The following is a 13,918-nucleotide window of genomic DNA, read 5'->3' as shown; positions in this document are numbered from 1 at the left end:
ATCATGTTGTCTGTTCCTGCCCAGAAGATAGAGTATAACTTTCCTCTCCTAAACATGGAGTCTATCATCACATCTACTTAAAATAGAAATAAATTGAAAATGTCCTTCCTAGCTCTTAACTCATCTTTCTGCTGTCTCTTTCTGCTTATTCATTCTATTCGCTATACTTTGTATTTCAGCTGCAAAAAAATACTCTTACTAAGGCACAGATCTGACCATGTCACCACCCAGTTCAAAATTCTAGTGGTTTCTTAATGATTAGGATAAAATAAAAACTCCTCAATCACTTCAAGATTCTCTGCCTGCTTTCTGCAACTTAATTTTTTTTTACATCAATTACACATTACTTCTCTTCATCCACTATAAGTTTTAGCCAAAATAGGAATGCTAATTGAGCCTTAATCTTTGTCCATCTCCCTCCTTACCCTGTGCATTTTACAAGCTGTCCTTTATGGCCAAATCACATTTTCTTTTCAATTCCAACTTCAGAAATACTTCTTTCTTTTTTTCCCATCTAGACCAGTTCAGTTGCCACCTCCTCATTGAGGCCTTTCCTCATTACAGTTCCATTACTAAAAGATGAAAGTAATATTTTCTTTTGTTGTTTATCAAAGCACTTGTTCTAGATATTTTCTTTGTCCTTATAACCCGTTCTAACTTATGCCAAACAATATTATCATAAGCTCAGAGGACAAATTTTTAGACCTAGACATATGGAATAGAATGAAATGATGTAAGCTTTTCCTTTTTAATCTTTTATTTTTTATTGCCAGCACCTATCACAGTACCGTGTACAATATAAGAGGACTTGTTCTTCTAAATTGAATCTAAGATAGAAGATAAGAATGTGAGGGAAGGAGAAATGGAAGCCAGGTCAGGAGAAAAGGGCAAATCACTTCTAAACTGCTCCATATTTGTTTGATTTATGCAAATGGCTTAGGTGATCAAAATATTAAATCCAGAATAATGGAAAGAATATCAAACTTAAAGTTCCAAATCTTGGATTGAAGTCTCAATTCTTTAATGAACTACTGTGTAACCTCAGAAAAGTCACCCACTGGTCATCAATTAACTCTTTCTTAAAATAACTAGGAGAAATTACCTAATCTTTATGATTTTTTTCTGGATCAGAATTGATGATAATGATACTCATTTAGCCAGAAACATTGCATTATGATATAAGAAATTGAAACATAAAATGGGCTAAACATATTGAAGAGGTTAGCGGTGGCAAAGGTTTTGTTTGTTTGGAAATAGGCTTTTATGTTAACCTTACCAACTTCTGGTATTATCTTTTAGGATCAAGTGAAAAAAGCTTAATGTCTTTCCCTTTAATCAATCGTTCAAATACATCAAGATAGATATAAGATATCATGTATTCCTTTTATTTTTTCCTGTACCAAAAATCCCTGGTTCTTTTATCAGTTCTTATAAGGCATAATTTCTAGTCATCTTACCAACCTGGTTACTTTCCTCTTCATAGTGTGAGCATTTTTATCATTTTTTTTTGTGCCATGGTCCCTTTCAAAAGTCTGATGAAGCCTATGAGTCCCATTTGAGAAAAATAAGATACTATACATAAGATTACCATGCAAATCAATGATATCTAAAGAGCTGTTAAAATATATTTATTAAAAAAAATGAATAGACCCCCTGAAATCTAATCAGACCATTTGAGGAGTCATGGAACTCAAGTCAAGAACCCTTGTTCAAGGTAATCAGAATTTCTCCTAAAATATGGCCCAAGATTGCACTTTTACACAGAGAAGAAGGTATGGAGAGTTACAAGCATGCAATTAGAGTTAATTTTTTACCAGGATAGAATACCAGCTGTTTATATTTTAAAATACTATTGAAATTGTAAATGTCACCCTACAACATACCACAGAGCTTTCCATCCAGCTAGTCCACTGATGATACCTAGAAATTCCACCAGTGCTTCTTTATTCCTTTAGGGTAGGGATGGGAAAACTTTTTCTGACAAACACCATTTGGATATTTACAATATCATTTAGGGGACATACAAAATTATCAATTTATAGAACTCAAGCAGCAGGAAGTTGTTCTACCTAGATTTCAGCTTATCATCACCTGCAGTTGATTATACAAATGATTTCTTATATAGCAGTTGTTAGAGGATCATCCCTCCTGCTTTAGGGGAAAGAATTTTCCTTAGCTCAAACACAAATATGCCAAGGAAGTGGACCATTGTATAATAAATGTAAAACTGTCAGAGATTTTGGCGATATCTTGTTCTAGTGTCTTTGTGTTACTAATCAGAAAACCAAGAAATATCTTATAACTTGTCAATAATACAAATAGTAAGAAGGAATGATTTCTACAAAAAAATACCAATTTCAAATTCAAGCTTTTAAAATTAATGCTGTCCCTCTCTTATGATACAACTAATTTTTCATTCTTTGAATGCATTTTTAACATTGACTTGCTAATTGCCTATCAAAAAGCCTTATTTGAGATACTGGGGGAAAAAACAAGGCACAGATTTGGCCTTATGGAGATAACATTCTAATAGTATATGAAGATGGAAGAGGATACAACTTTCATACAAATATATTCGAACTAAAAACCTAAAATACCAATAATCAATTATAAACACTTACCTGAGGGAGACTTAGTTAGCCCTGAGATCTTAGATCTTGGTCAACAATTTTAACCAAAGGACCTGGGATTTTTTTTTATCACTTTGATCATAGTATTTCAAGATAATGGTTTCCTTTGTGATTATTATAAACACCGTTTTTGGAAGGTGGCCATAAACTACTCAGATTGCTAAAGAGGTATAAGACACAAAAAAATGTTGAAAAACTTTGTTTAGCAAAGATTCTATCAAATTGAGGAGATTCTTTACACACGATTTGCATAAAGACTTAAGTGACAAATGAAGGTTCAAAATATATGTGGAAAGTAAAGTACTCCAGTGAAAACATCCTCACCTGACCAATAATATATTGTTCCCACAGTGAGTTCAAGTGAATTTGTTTTCCTATAATTTTTCATTAGCCTTAATAAGGTTTAGATTGAGGATATAGAGAAAGAAAACTTGAGAATCCAAGGTTGGAATAAAAGAATATCCTGAATGATAATATTTATATTAATACTAAACCTAAGGCTATGATTTTTAGTTAGTCTTAGGCCAGGGAAATATCCCAAATTTAATTCATAAGACATAAAGTCATTGAAATATTCCTTTTACCAGAGTATCATGTGGCAATATCAGTAGCTTCCAAAAAAGCAGTTCATCCAATAGAAGGAGAAAATAAAAACAACAACAAAATAGTTTAATTTAATTTAATTTAAAATAATTTAATTGGGTCAAATTTTCCTTTTTTATTTTTATTTTTTGTTTTTGTTTTGGTGCTGAAGGTAAACTAGCCTTACAATTTTTTTAACACCTTTTTATTTACAAGTTATATGCATGGGTAATTTTACAGCATTGACAATTGCCAAACCTTTTGTTCCAGTTTTTCCCCTCTTTCCCCCCACATCCTCCCCTAGATGGCAGGATGACCAGTAGATGTTAAATATATTAAAGTATAAACTAAATACGAAATAAGTATACATGACCAAACTTATTTTGCTACAAAAAGAATCAGACTCTGAAATATTGTACAATTAGCCTGTGAAGGAAATCCAAAATGCATAGCCTTACAATAAAAGATAGTTTTGAGGGAAAAAGTGAGGACTTTACCTGTCCATTCTGGAAGCATCTGCTAGCAAAGCTCATCTGGTATAAAATGGACAAAATGGCAACATGAAGTTTTCATGAAGGATATATATGCATGTATATGTGTATATGTGTGTGTAAACATGAGCTTTTGTATGTGAATGTGCATTCCCCAAAATACCCAAGAGTAAGATGAATGGAATTATTGTCCCTTAAAGATCACATTTCAAACTTGAGACTATGTTATTTTGCATGTTTTACATATATGACCAGCAGAGTTAAATCCCTGAACAAGTCGAATTCATCACTTTAGGAGGCAGTTCTACCTGAATGCTTAGATTCTTGAGGGATAATGTCCCAGGCCAACAATTACTCTCTAATGACTACTGAGGTCTTGCTGTGGGGACTGCCCCCCTGGTTTTTTTTTTTTGTTTGTTTGTTTGTTTTTTACATTTAATATTGTTTCATGACTGTTTTACTAATCTCTTATTGTGACTGCTATAATTTGTCCCAAATTATTCAGCCTAATTTAATTGTAACTGGCATGTGTCAACCTGAGTGGTCTCATAATCTACTCAGTATTCAATCAATCATCAAGCAGTTATTCAATTGCTACAGTATGCAAAGTGCTATCCTACCATCTGGGAATAAGAGGCAAAGAATTAAACAATCCCTATTCACAAAGAGTAATTTACAATAATAGGAAAGACAAATACATATTATAGCTAGCTAGCTAGCTCTACTTCTCTCCTTACATAAATACCTATATACACAGAGCATTAGTATAAAGTGAATAAATACAAATATATATCATGTAGTTAAATGCTTGGAAGGTAATACACTACAAGATACCTTATTGACCTCTTTTGTGGAGATTGACATCACTGGCCGATATTCCATTTTCTTGGTCTTTCAGACAAAAAAATATCATTATATTAATAGTCATTCTATTGGATTTAAATCTCTGATTTTTGTCAGGGAGTCAATTTCAAAATATTCACTGGTGGTCAGTACATAATAAAATTTGGCTACATTATATTTAAACATTAGAGTAATTTCCTCTGTGTCACTAAGATGTGGTCAAACCAACTTTTAACCATATCAGTCTTCTATTTACTAACTGGTTATTTCTTTTCTTATTTTTTCGAAGCATTTCATGCATTAAACCTATACTGCTTGTGTAGACAACTGAATATGACTTAGTACTAGTAGATAAAGATTTTAATCATATATCTATCCATATATACATTATGTGAAAGAATGGAAAAGTATTGTGGGTATATATATATATATGTGTGTGTGTGTGTGTGTGTGTGTGTGTATGTATGTATATACATACATATACACACATATGTAATAATAATCTCACACAATAAGCTGCCATTTCTATCTGATTAGAAAGTTGTCCCAGTTATGAATGTAGATACATAAATACTTATATATGTGTATATTTAATCTATACATATAAACATATGGGTATATATGTATACACTATATATATGTATATACAATGCATAATGAAGAGAGAAAGAAATGAAAATACATGATTATAACTAGTACACCAGTTTCTCTTCCCTCTCTTTGTCTATACTTTTCTAATTTAAAATGCAAAATTTTATACATGCATATTTTAATCCCAAATTTAAATACATATATAATAAATTAATAATTGCTTATATAGAGAAACGAGAAAAAGAAAATTAGTATTTATTAAGTATCTTGTATGGTCCAGACATTGTGCTAAGTACTTTCCTATTATCTCATTTACTCCTCACAATGTTATGTGAGAGGTACTATTGATATCCCTTCTTTTACACTTGAGGAAACAGGAGCAAACAGTTGTCCAGAGTCACACAGCTAGGAAGAGTCTGAGATATGAACTCAGGTTTGACTGACTTCTTGACCAGTATGTGTGCATGTACATACACACATATGTGTATACAAACACATGCACATATGTTTATGTATGGATGTATATATGTGCATATGTGCACATGTGTGTACATATGTACACATGCAAATGCCTATCTATTAATACATTTTTTGAACATTTATAAATGATTGAAAAGGAAATTGACCACTAGCACTTAGCTGGCACTTTATGGTCCCCTTTCTCTTATGAGTGGTCCAGATAAATTGACCTATTTTGCCATTCCTCATACCTCAAACTTTCTCATCTTTGCATCTTTGAGCAGATGGTTTCCTTTGCTGGGATTAACCCTCTGAATTTTGAAGTATCTTTTTTGTTTGGTGTTTTGTTTTGGAATTTTTTTTTTTTGCAAAACTCTACTAAGCATTTTATATAAAGGCTTTCTGCTCTTCCAAAAAACAAAAGTTTGTATGTGGGTATGTGTATATATATATATATATATATATATATATATGTATATATATATATATATATATGTGTGTGTGTGTGTGTGTGTGTGTGTGTGTGTGTGTGTAATTTCTATACATAGCCTTCTCTTGCATCATGTAATATTAACTCTTTGAGAAATGGGACTGTTAAATTTTTGTAGCTCAGCACATAGCATGTTACCAAACAAGTAATACACATTTAATATATCATTTTAATTGCTGTTCTTTCAAAATATATTCAGTGAAATGCTACATAATAGAAAAATTACTTAAATATAATTTTACATGAGGATAATTTAGTTAAAGAGGAAATTATTGCAGAGTGGTAAGAAGTAGTTCAAATGAAGAGTAGCAAGTGTGGTCAAAAGCAAACAAAAACTTTATTGCTATTCATAAAGAGGAGAAAAGATTTCAGTGGGGAACAATCTCAGTGTGAGCTCTCCCTTGCCCTCAAATCAAAGGCAATACACAATAGGGTGGCCTCAGATAGGAAACTGCAATATTTACACTTTTAACAAAGGTTCAGACCCTATCAGGGCTCATACTTAACTTATAGTTTAACAGGGGCAGCTGGTGGCACAGTGGATAGAACAGCAGCCCTGAAGTCAGTACGACTTAATTCAACTCTGGCCTCACACACATAGCACTTTCTAGCTGTGTGGCCCTGGGAAAGTCATTTAACCCCATTTGCCTCAGCAAAAAAAGGTTCAGATTTAAGTATGTTGTTCCCTTTCTCAATAAATTCTAAGATTGATGCCCTATTATTTTCAGATACAAATACTTTGTTTGGTTTAATTTTCCAATTACCAAACTTTTGCTCCCTCCCTTCCATATTTCTCTTCCTTATCTACCCCATACAATTAAGAAACCACATGTGAAGTTATGCAAAACATTTTCATAAAAGTCAGTGTGAGAAAAAACATAGCTCTCCCATCCTAATAAAAATCTAAAAACCCTCAAGAACAATTAAGTTTAAGATGGAGAAATAGAATAATAGATATGACTTCAATCTATATTCAGGCTATATTAGTTCCTTTTTTGATATGAAGAGGATTTTTCATCATAAGTCCTTTAGAGTAAGTGTGGATGATATTCTATGAGAACAGTCATTTGCAGCTCATCATCCCAGAACATTGCTATTACTTTGTATGCAATATATTTCATTTTATTCATGGAAAACTTTACAGTTTTCCCCCTGCTGAGAATGCCCTGCTCATTATTTTCCAGTAAACATCCATGAGAGAAACTTGCTTTAATTTTTTTAAATTACTATTGCTAATTGTATACCCCCTCCATTTTTTTGTCTCTTTTCACCCTGCCCCTCCTCAAACTGTTTTCCTACTGACAACTGTCTCCCCCAGCATGCCCTATATACCTTCTCTTTTACCACCCATCCTGACTTTTCCATATCCCATTCCTCTCCTATTTTCCTTCAGGGTAATATAGATTTCTATATGCCTCTTAAGCACGTGTTACTTCTTAATAGAACCAATTCTGATGAGATTAAAGTTCACTCACACATCTTCTTGTCTGCTTCTTCCCCTCCATTTTAAAAGCTTTTTCTTCCCTCTTTTTAGGCACATAATTTGTACCATTCCGCTTTTCCCAGTACATTTCTCTCTCACCCCTTAATTTCATCATTAAAAAAAAAAGATATTATCCTTTCATATTCAACTCATACCCATACCCTCTGTTTATATATACTCCTACCTGGCATAATAATGAGAATACTATAATGAGTAACAAGATCATTCTCCCATATAGGAATGTAAACAGAAATGCCTTATTAAGTCTTTTATGATATCTCTTTCCTGATTACTTCCTTATGCTTCTCCAGTGTCCTGTATTTGAAAATCAAACAAATTCAATTTTAGTCTTTTCATCATGAATGCTTGAAAACCCTCTATTTCATTTAATGGTGGCCTTTTCCTCTGAATGATATGCTCAGTTTTGCTGAGTGGATGAGTCTTAGCTGTACTCCTAGCTCCACTAGTCTCTGAAATATAATATTCTAAGCTAAGTGGTCCTTTAATGTAGAAGCTTCTAATTCTTGTCTTATCCTGGTTGTATCTCTACTATATATGAATTATTTCTTTCTATAAAATAATATATTAATTATAATAATTATATAATAATAATAATTAATTATATAATAACTATAATATTCCTGGGGAGTTTTATTTTGGGATCTCTTTCAGGAGCCATTTCTATTTTACCATCTGATTCTAGATTGTCAGGAAAGTTTTTATTGATAATTTCTTGAAAGATTGTGTCTAGGTTTTGTTTTGTTTTGTTTTGTTTTGTTTTGTTTTTTTATCATGACTTTCAGGTAGAGAAGGGTCTTTTTTCCTATGGTTGATTTTTTATATGTTCTGTATTTATTCTGTATGCATGAATTTTTATATTTGTTGTTTTTCCCATTAGGAATTTAAGTTATTTAGGGCAAAGATTGTGGGGTTTTTAATTTTGGGTTTGGTTGGATTTTTTGCTTGCTTGGTTGCTCCTTTATTTGTTTTTGTTTTTATTTTACTTTTACTCTTACCCTCTATCTTAGATGTTTCTAAAACAACCTTGGCATGTAGTAAGCACTTGAGAAATGCTTGCTGATTAATTAATCACCTAAGTAATTGATCAATTGAATAACTGATTAAAACTAAATCAGTCATTTCTCCTCACTGTATATTCAGTATTCTAGAGTAGAAAGGACACTGGCTTTACAATAACAGATTTTCCCATCATATCTCCCCTAAGGCTTACTAGTCACATTATGACCACCAAAAAAGTCACTGAAACTTTTTCACCCTTAGTTTTCTCACCTGTGAAAAGAATTAGAAATGAAGAGACCTTTGAGATTTTTTTTTCACTTCTTAAACCATAATCATGTTTATAAAATTAAAAAAAAAACTTGAATATGTGATCTTCAAGCTCCTGTGTCATTAACATTCTTTGTTATACTAAAACCTTTTCCACTTTAGACATTCTTTATGCCTAGATCTAATATTCCATGCTTTACATTCTAAGGACTCTTCACAGTCTGACATTTTAGGATGTCCATATTCTTCCTCCATGAAATGATAGAAAAAGACCAAATAGTATCAAAATAGCACTTATATATTGCTATAACCTTTGAAGAGTACTCGACATACATTATCGCATTTAAACCATAGAATAATCCTGTGAGATGAGTGCTCTTTATACCTTTTTTCAAATGAGGAACCTGAGTGACAAAGAGCTTATGGGATGTGCCCAGAGCCACAAAGACAACAAATAAGCTTCTGAGACAAAATGTGAAATCAGCTCTTCTTGGCATGAAGTATAAAGCTCCATTGTCGGTGACATCCATTTGCCCCCTTTTAATCTCTGGAGTCACTCCAGATCTAAATCACATAAACATATAATCTTTACATCTCTCTTTAATGTTTCTTGGATTCTATAAAGTTGCCACCATTATGTCAATGGAAGTGGGGAAATAGTACCATCCTGTCTGAACCTATCTTAATTGACTTCTCAGCTAACTCCTGGATGCAATTGATCTTCTTTGGAGCCTTTTTGGCTTTTTGATTCTAATTGTCTTAATCAGGATTGACTCCCATTTGCATATTCCTGTTTCATATTTTTTCACTGGGAATCAGTCATTCTTAGATTTCAAAATTCTACCACTCCGATTAGCAGACCTGATCCCTGGAGAAAGGCTAATTCTCCCCATTATGGTTCTAGGATAAAATCAAGAGGCTAGTATGCTTTTCTAATAACATTACCCATGATTCCCTATCCCCAATCTCATACATTCCTTAATATCATTCATCCAATTGTTCTCTTTTCAACATCATCTAATAAGTAAATAGTGCCCCCAATATCAATATAACTGATTAGCATCTATTAGCTTTCATCATGTGATATTTAATATAAATATACATCAAAGACTAAAGTGCATGGATACTGTCCCACCCCACAACAGGGCATTATTTCTCTACCTCAATAGGGAGTGGACACAAGCCAAAGATATTGGGACAAACTTAAAATGATTTTAATAAAAATATGCCCCAGTACATTGCTCATAGGTTATTGAATGTTAGCCAGGCCAAATCATTGTTGGGGTGGGCTAAATAGGTCACTCCTTGGATATATGGGTCTTGTTTGCTGTGACTACTAAAGCGTGCTATAAGCCTTCATCACTGGATGTTTCATGGATCACAAATTTGTTCTATTTCCATATCTCATTGATCTATGACCAAGAAAGAACAGCAACAAAAATGCCCCAATTAATGCTTATCTCTATTCTAGGGCCATCTACCAAATCATGTTGTTCATCACTATTCTATAGTCAGTAGAATCACTTAGAATTGTCTAAAATTAAGTCAAGCATTTCATTTTTTTCTTTCTTGCTGAATATTTCAAAGTCCTCTTAGGCCTTCTTAGTCTTTTAAGGATAATCTTGAGTTCTTTGAAACATAAATTCTAACAAGTCATATAGATAGAAGTGACTCAACTGTAAGTCATAGCATGAATACCTTTTCTTAGAACCAGTCCAGTTAAATTTGGTAAGATTCAACACCAATTTCTTCTCAGAGAACTGAATTATCAATTCTTAAAGACCATTATTTGTTGAAAAAAAAATGTCAATCAGTAGAACCAAAGGGTACCAATATTACCAAAATCACAAAACCTTAAAGTAAAACATCCTGAAGAAAGAAAACTTTAAAGTAAAAGGTACTTGTAGAAATAGCTCCATAATCATAGGTAGTTAGTTTATATGTATATGTTTTTTAAAACTAATAATATGAAATTTAATCTTTTCTGGAGAAGGTATTCACCTAAGAATTAAATGACTCAAATTCTATTAACTTGATTCTACATACAACAGAAAGATGATGTACCTTTCAATTTCTTTCAACAGAAAGCATTTCTCAGAATAATAATGGTTTCATGTGGAAGTCACACCAAAATTTTCAAATATTTACATAAGGACTTATGATATTATCAACCTTAAGATATTCTTGCTCCACAAATGATCACAACTTATATGTTACTTAGGAGATGAACTCGAGAAGGAAATGTCCAATAACTCTAGTATCTTTGCCAAGCAAACCTCAAACAGCATCACAAAGAGTTGAAACAACTCAACAACAACAACAGCAAAAAGGTAGGTCTTAGATAGTTGCCTTAGACTAACCTGGTGATTTTCCTAAAGTAAGTTACTTTATCTCCTCCAAAAATTCCAATAACTCTATTATCACCAAAATCAAAAAGAAAGTATTTTGTTTGGCAGTTAAAGCTTTTCAAAATGGAGCTCATTTGTACTTTTCCAGTTTTTTTATATTACTTTTCTGCACATACTTTAATTTTCCTACACAATGGTCTTCTCTCTACTCCTAATATTCCATTTTCTGTCTTTATGTCTATGTATTTAGCTTTTACTTGGAATAATTTCCCTTTTCATTTTTTGTCCTAATTTCTTTGTCTACCTTCAAGATTTGACTCAAAAACTCCCCCAGTTTCTAGTGCCCTTTCCAATTTTTCCCTTATACTATATATATGCTTATTTGTTATATTATACTTATCATTATAAATTATTATATCTATTATTATATAATTGTATGTACATATATATATACCTATTTATTAAAATGTTTTCACTGCCATTAAAATGTGAGATTTTTGCATGTAGAGACTATTTTTACCTTTCTTCATATCATCAACACTTAATACAGTACTTGGGATACTAGTAAGAGATTAATAAATTCATTGACTAAAAGACTCAATGACTGACTGTGATAGATGGAGTCCATTTTCATATATCATCAGAAATGGAATTTTATCACAGATCTCCCTCATCACATAGAAATGGTAAAAAGCCACTCTATCCAACACTGCTCCTACTATAAATCAAACAACCAAAAGCACTTAATTCTACAATCACATTTTTTTCAAATAATAATCTATTTTTAGTTGCTCAACCCAGAATTTCCTGAAATACCCTAAAATATCTTAACTCTTATTAGATTATTCTAATCTAGGGAAAAGAAAGCATATCCTAGAAAGATTTCTGAGTGTCAGATAAGTTATATCAATTATAGGATGAATTTATTAGGGGAAAAACACAATGTTTTCCTCAAACTCAGGAAGCTGTAATTTTGCAGAGTTTCTTCAGGGCTTCTTTTACATCTTTGTTTCTCAGGCTATAGATCATGGGGTTTAACATGGGGAAGAGCACTGTATAGAATGTAGAGGCAATTTTATCCCGCTCCAGGGAATAGCTGGAACTTGGGCGAGAATAAATGTAGAGAGCAGAGCCACAGTATAAGGTAACAGAAATCAAGTGAGAGGAACATGTAGAAAAGGCTTTGAGTCGACTCTGTGTAGAGCGAATCCTCAAGATGGAAGCAATGATGAAGAGATAGGAGGCAAATATTAGTACAATAGGAGTGATGATATTGGAAGCCAAGAGGAAATACAGTACCTCCTGGTAACTGTCCTTTACATCACATGCCAGCTTTATCAAGGGTGGAACATCACAGAAGAAATCATCAATAATATTATCCCCACAGAAATTCAGAGTGAATGTATTGCTAGTAAGTATGATAGCATTAACAAAACCACCAATGTAGGAAATGCTAACCAGACACATGCATAACCATCTAGACATGACCTGAGCATAGAGCAGTGGTTTGGAGATGGCTACATAGCGGTCATATGCCATGGCAGCCAACAGGTAGCACTCACTATACCCCAGGCCTGCTGAGAAAAAGAACTGAGCCAGACATCCAGCAAATGAGATGAGTTTGTCCTCGGAGATACAGGTCACCATGATTTTAGGGGTATAAACAGAGGAATACCAGAGATCCAGAAAAGACAGATTCCCAATGAAGAAATACATGGGAGTATGCAGTCGGGAGTCAGTATAGATTAATACTATCAAAGTAATATTCCCCATCAGTGTCATAGAGTATACAATGAGAAAAAGTACAAATAGCATGAGTTGAATCACAGGATCCTGGGTGAAACCAAGAAGGATAAATTCAGTTACAGTGTGGTTCCCTTTCTCCATGCCTCTAGAGTATTTCATCTGCCATGGAGAAGTGGTTCAGAAGCATCATTGCCCATACCTAATTAAAACAAATGAAAATAAACATTGAATTATTGGATAAACTATATAAATCAATAGGTAGCAACATTTGCTTATTACCTAATATTGGTGATCTTTGTCATTTGGATAAACCTTTGCATCAGCAGAAATTTGAAAGTTTTTATTTCATTGGAGATGATCTTGGGTGCTCAACGTTTCTAAAGTGAGATCAAGTTCTGGTGATTTCTACCAGGCTAAAAAGGTTTCAAGTACATGCCATGGCACTGACTTCATCACTGCCTTCCAAATATTAGCCCAGCTAGCTTCAGAGAGGCTCATTACCTGCCAGTCTGATGAGTAAAGGAGAGTTTCTCCACATCCATCTTCAACAAATGACTACCAAGCTCTGCACCAAGTATGGAAGTAATGGGTAGGGGAATCATTTTAAATTATGCATAATTACACTGTCAGGCCATAAGGCCTGATTATGATTATGATTTTGTTTTATGATTAATGGAATCTAATATTAAACTAGTAGATCAAGGAATTATGGAGCCATTGCTTCATCACTTTTTATTTTTCAGATAAAGGAAAATGAGCTTTGGGGAATAGAGGTGGTTTGTGCACAGTGATCTGATTCCAAATTCAGTTATCATTCTATCAAAGAGCAATGCTTCATCTTTAACCTCCTGCTGTGTTACATGAAATATATATTTTTGCAAACATTATGAAAAAGTAAGTCTCAAAACCTGAGAGTTGAAAAGGCCTTCACAATGAATAATCAATGCACCACAGGCTTGAAAGCAATT

At 33.0% G+C, this 13,918-nt stretch overlaps 1 protein-coding gene across 1 annotated transcript; it reads right to left on the bottom strand.

Annotated features, from left to right (window-relative positions):
* Positions 1 to 12,161: 12,161 nt before the first annotated feature.
* LOC100919803 (olfactory receptor 1013-like) lies at positions 12,162 to 13,091 on the bottom strand. Its single transcript, XM_003773912.1, has one exon. It carries the CDS (start codon positions 13,089 to 13,091, stop codon positions 12,162 to 12,164), a length of 930 nt encoding a protein of 309 aa, XP_003773960.1.
* Between the last annotated feature and the right edge of the window lie 827 nt (positions 13,092 to 13,918).

Source organism: Sarcophilus harrisii, chromosome 6 (genome assembly GCF_902635505.1).
Source record: "Sarcophilus harrisii chromosome 6, mSarHar1.11, whole genome shotgun sequence".
In the NCBI taxonomy this organism is placed as follows: domain Eukaryota; kingdom Metazoa; phylum Chordata; class Mammalia; order Dasyuromorphia; family Dasyuridae; genus Sarcophilus; species Sarcophilus harrisii.
The sequence above is the reverse complement of the archived record's forward strand: the minus strand, read 5'-3'. Positions and strand labels throughout refer to the sequence as shown.

Bases quoted from the DNA above. Each gene is read 5' to 3' on its own strand.
- LOC100919803 (XM_003773912.1), bottom strand. From the start codon at position 13,091: ATGGAGAAAGGGAACCACACTGTAACTGAATTTATCCTTCTTGGTTTC.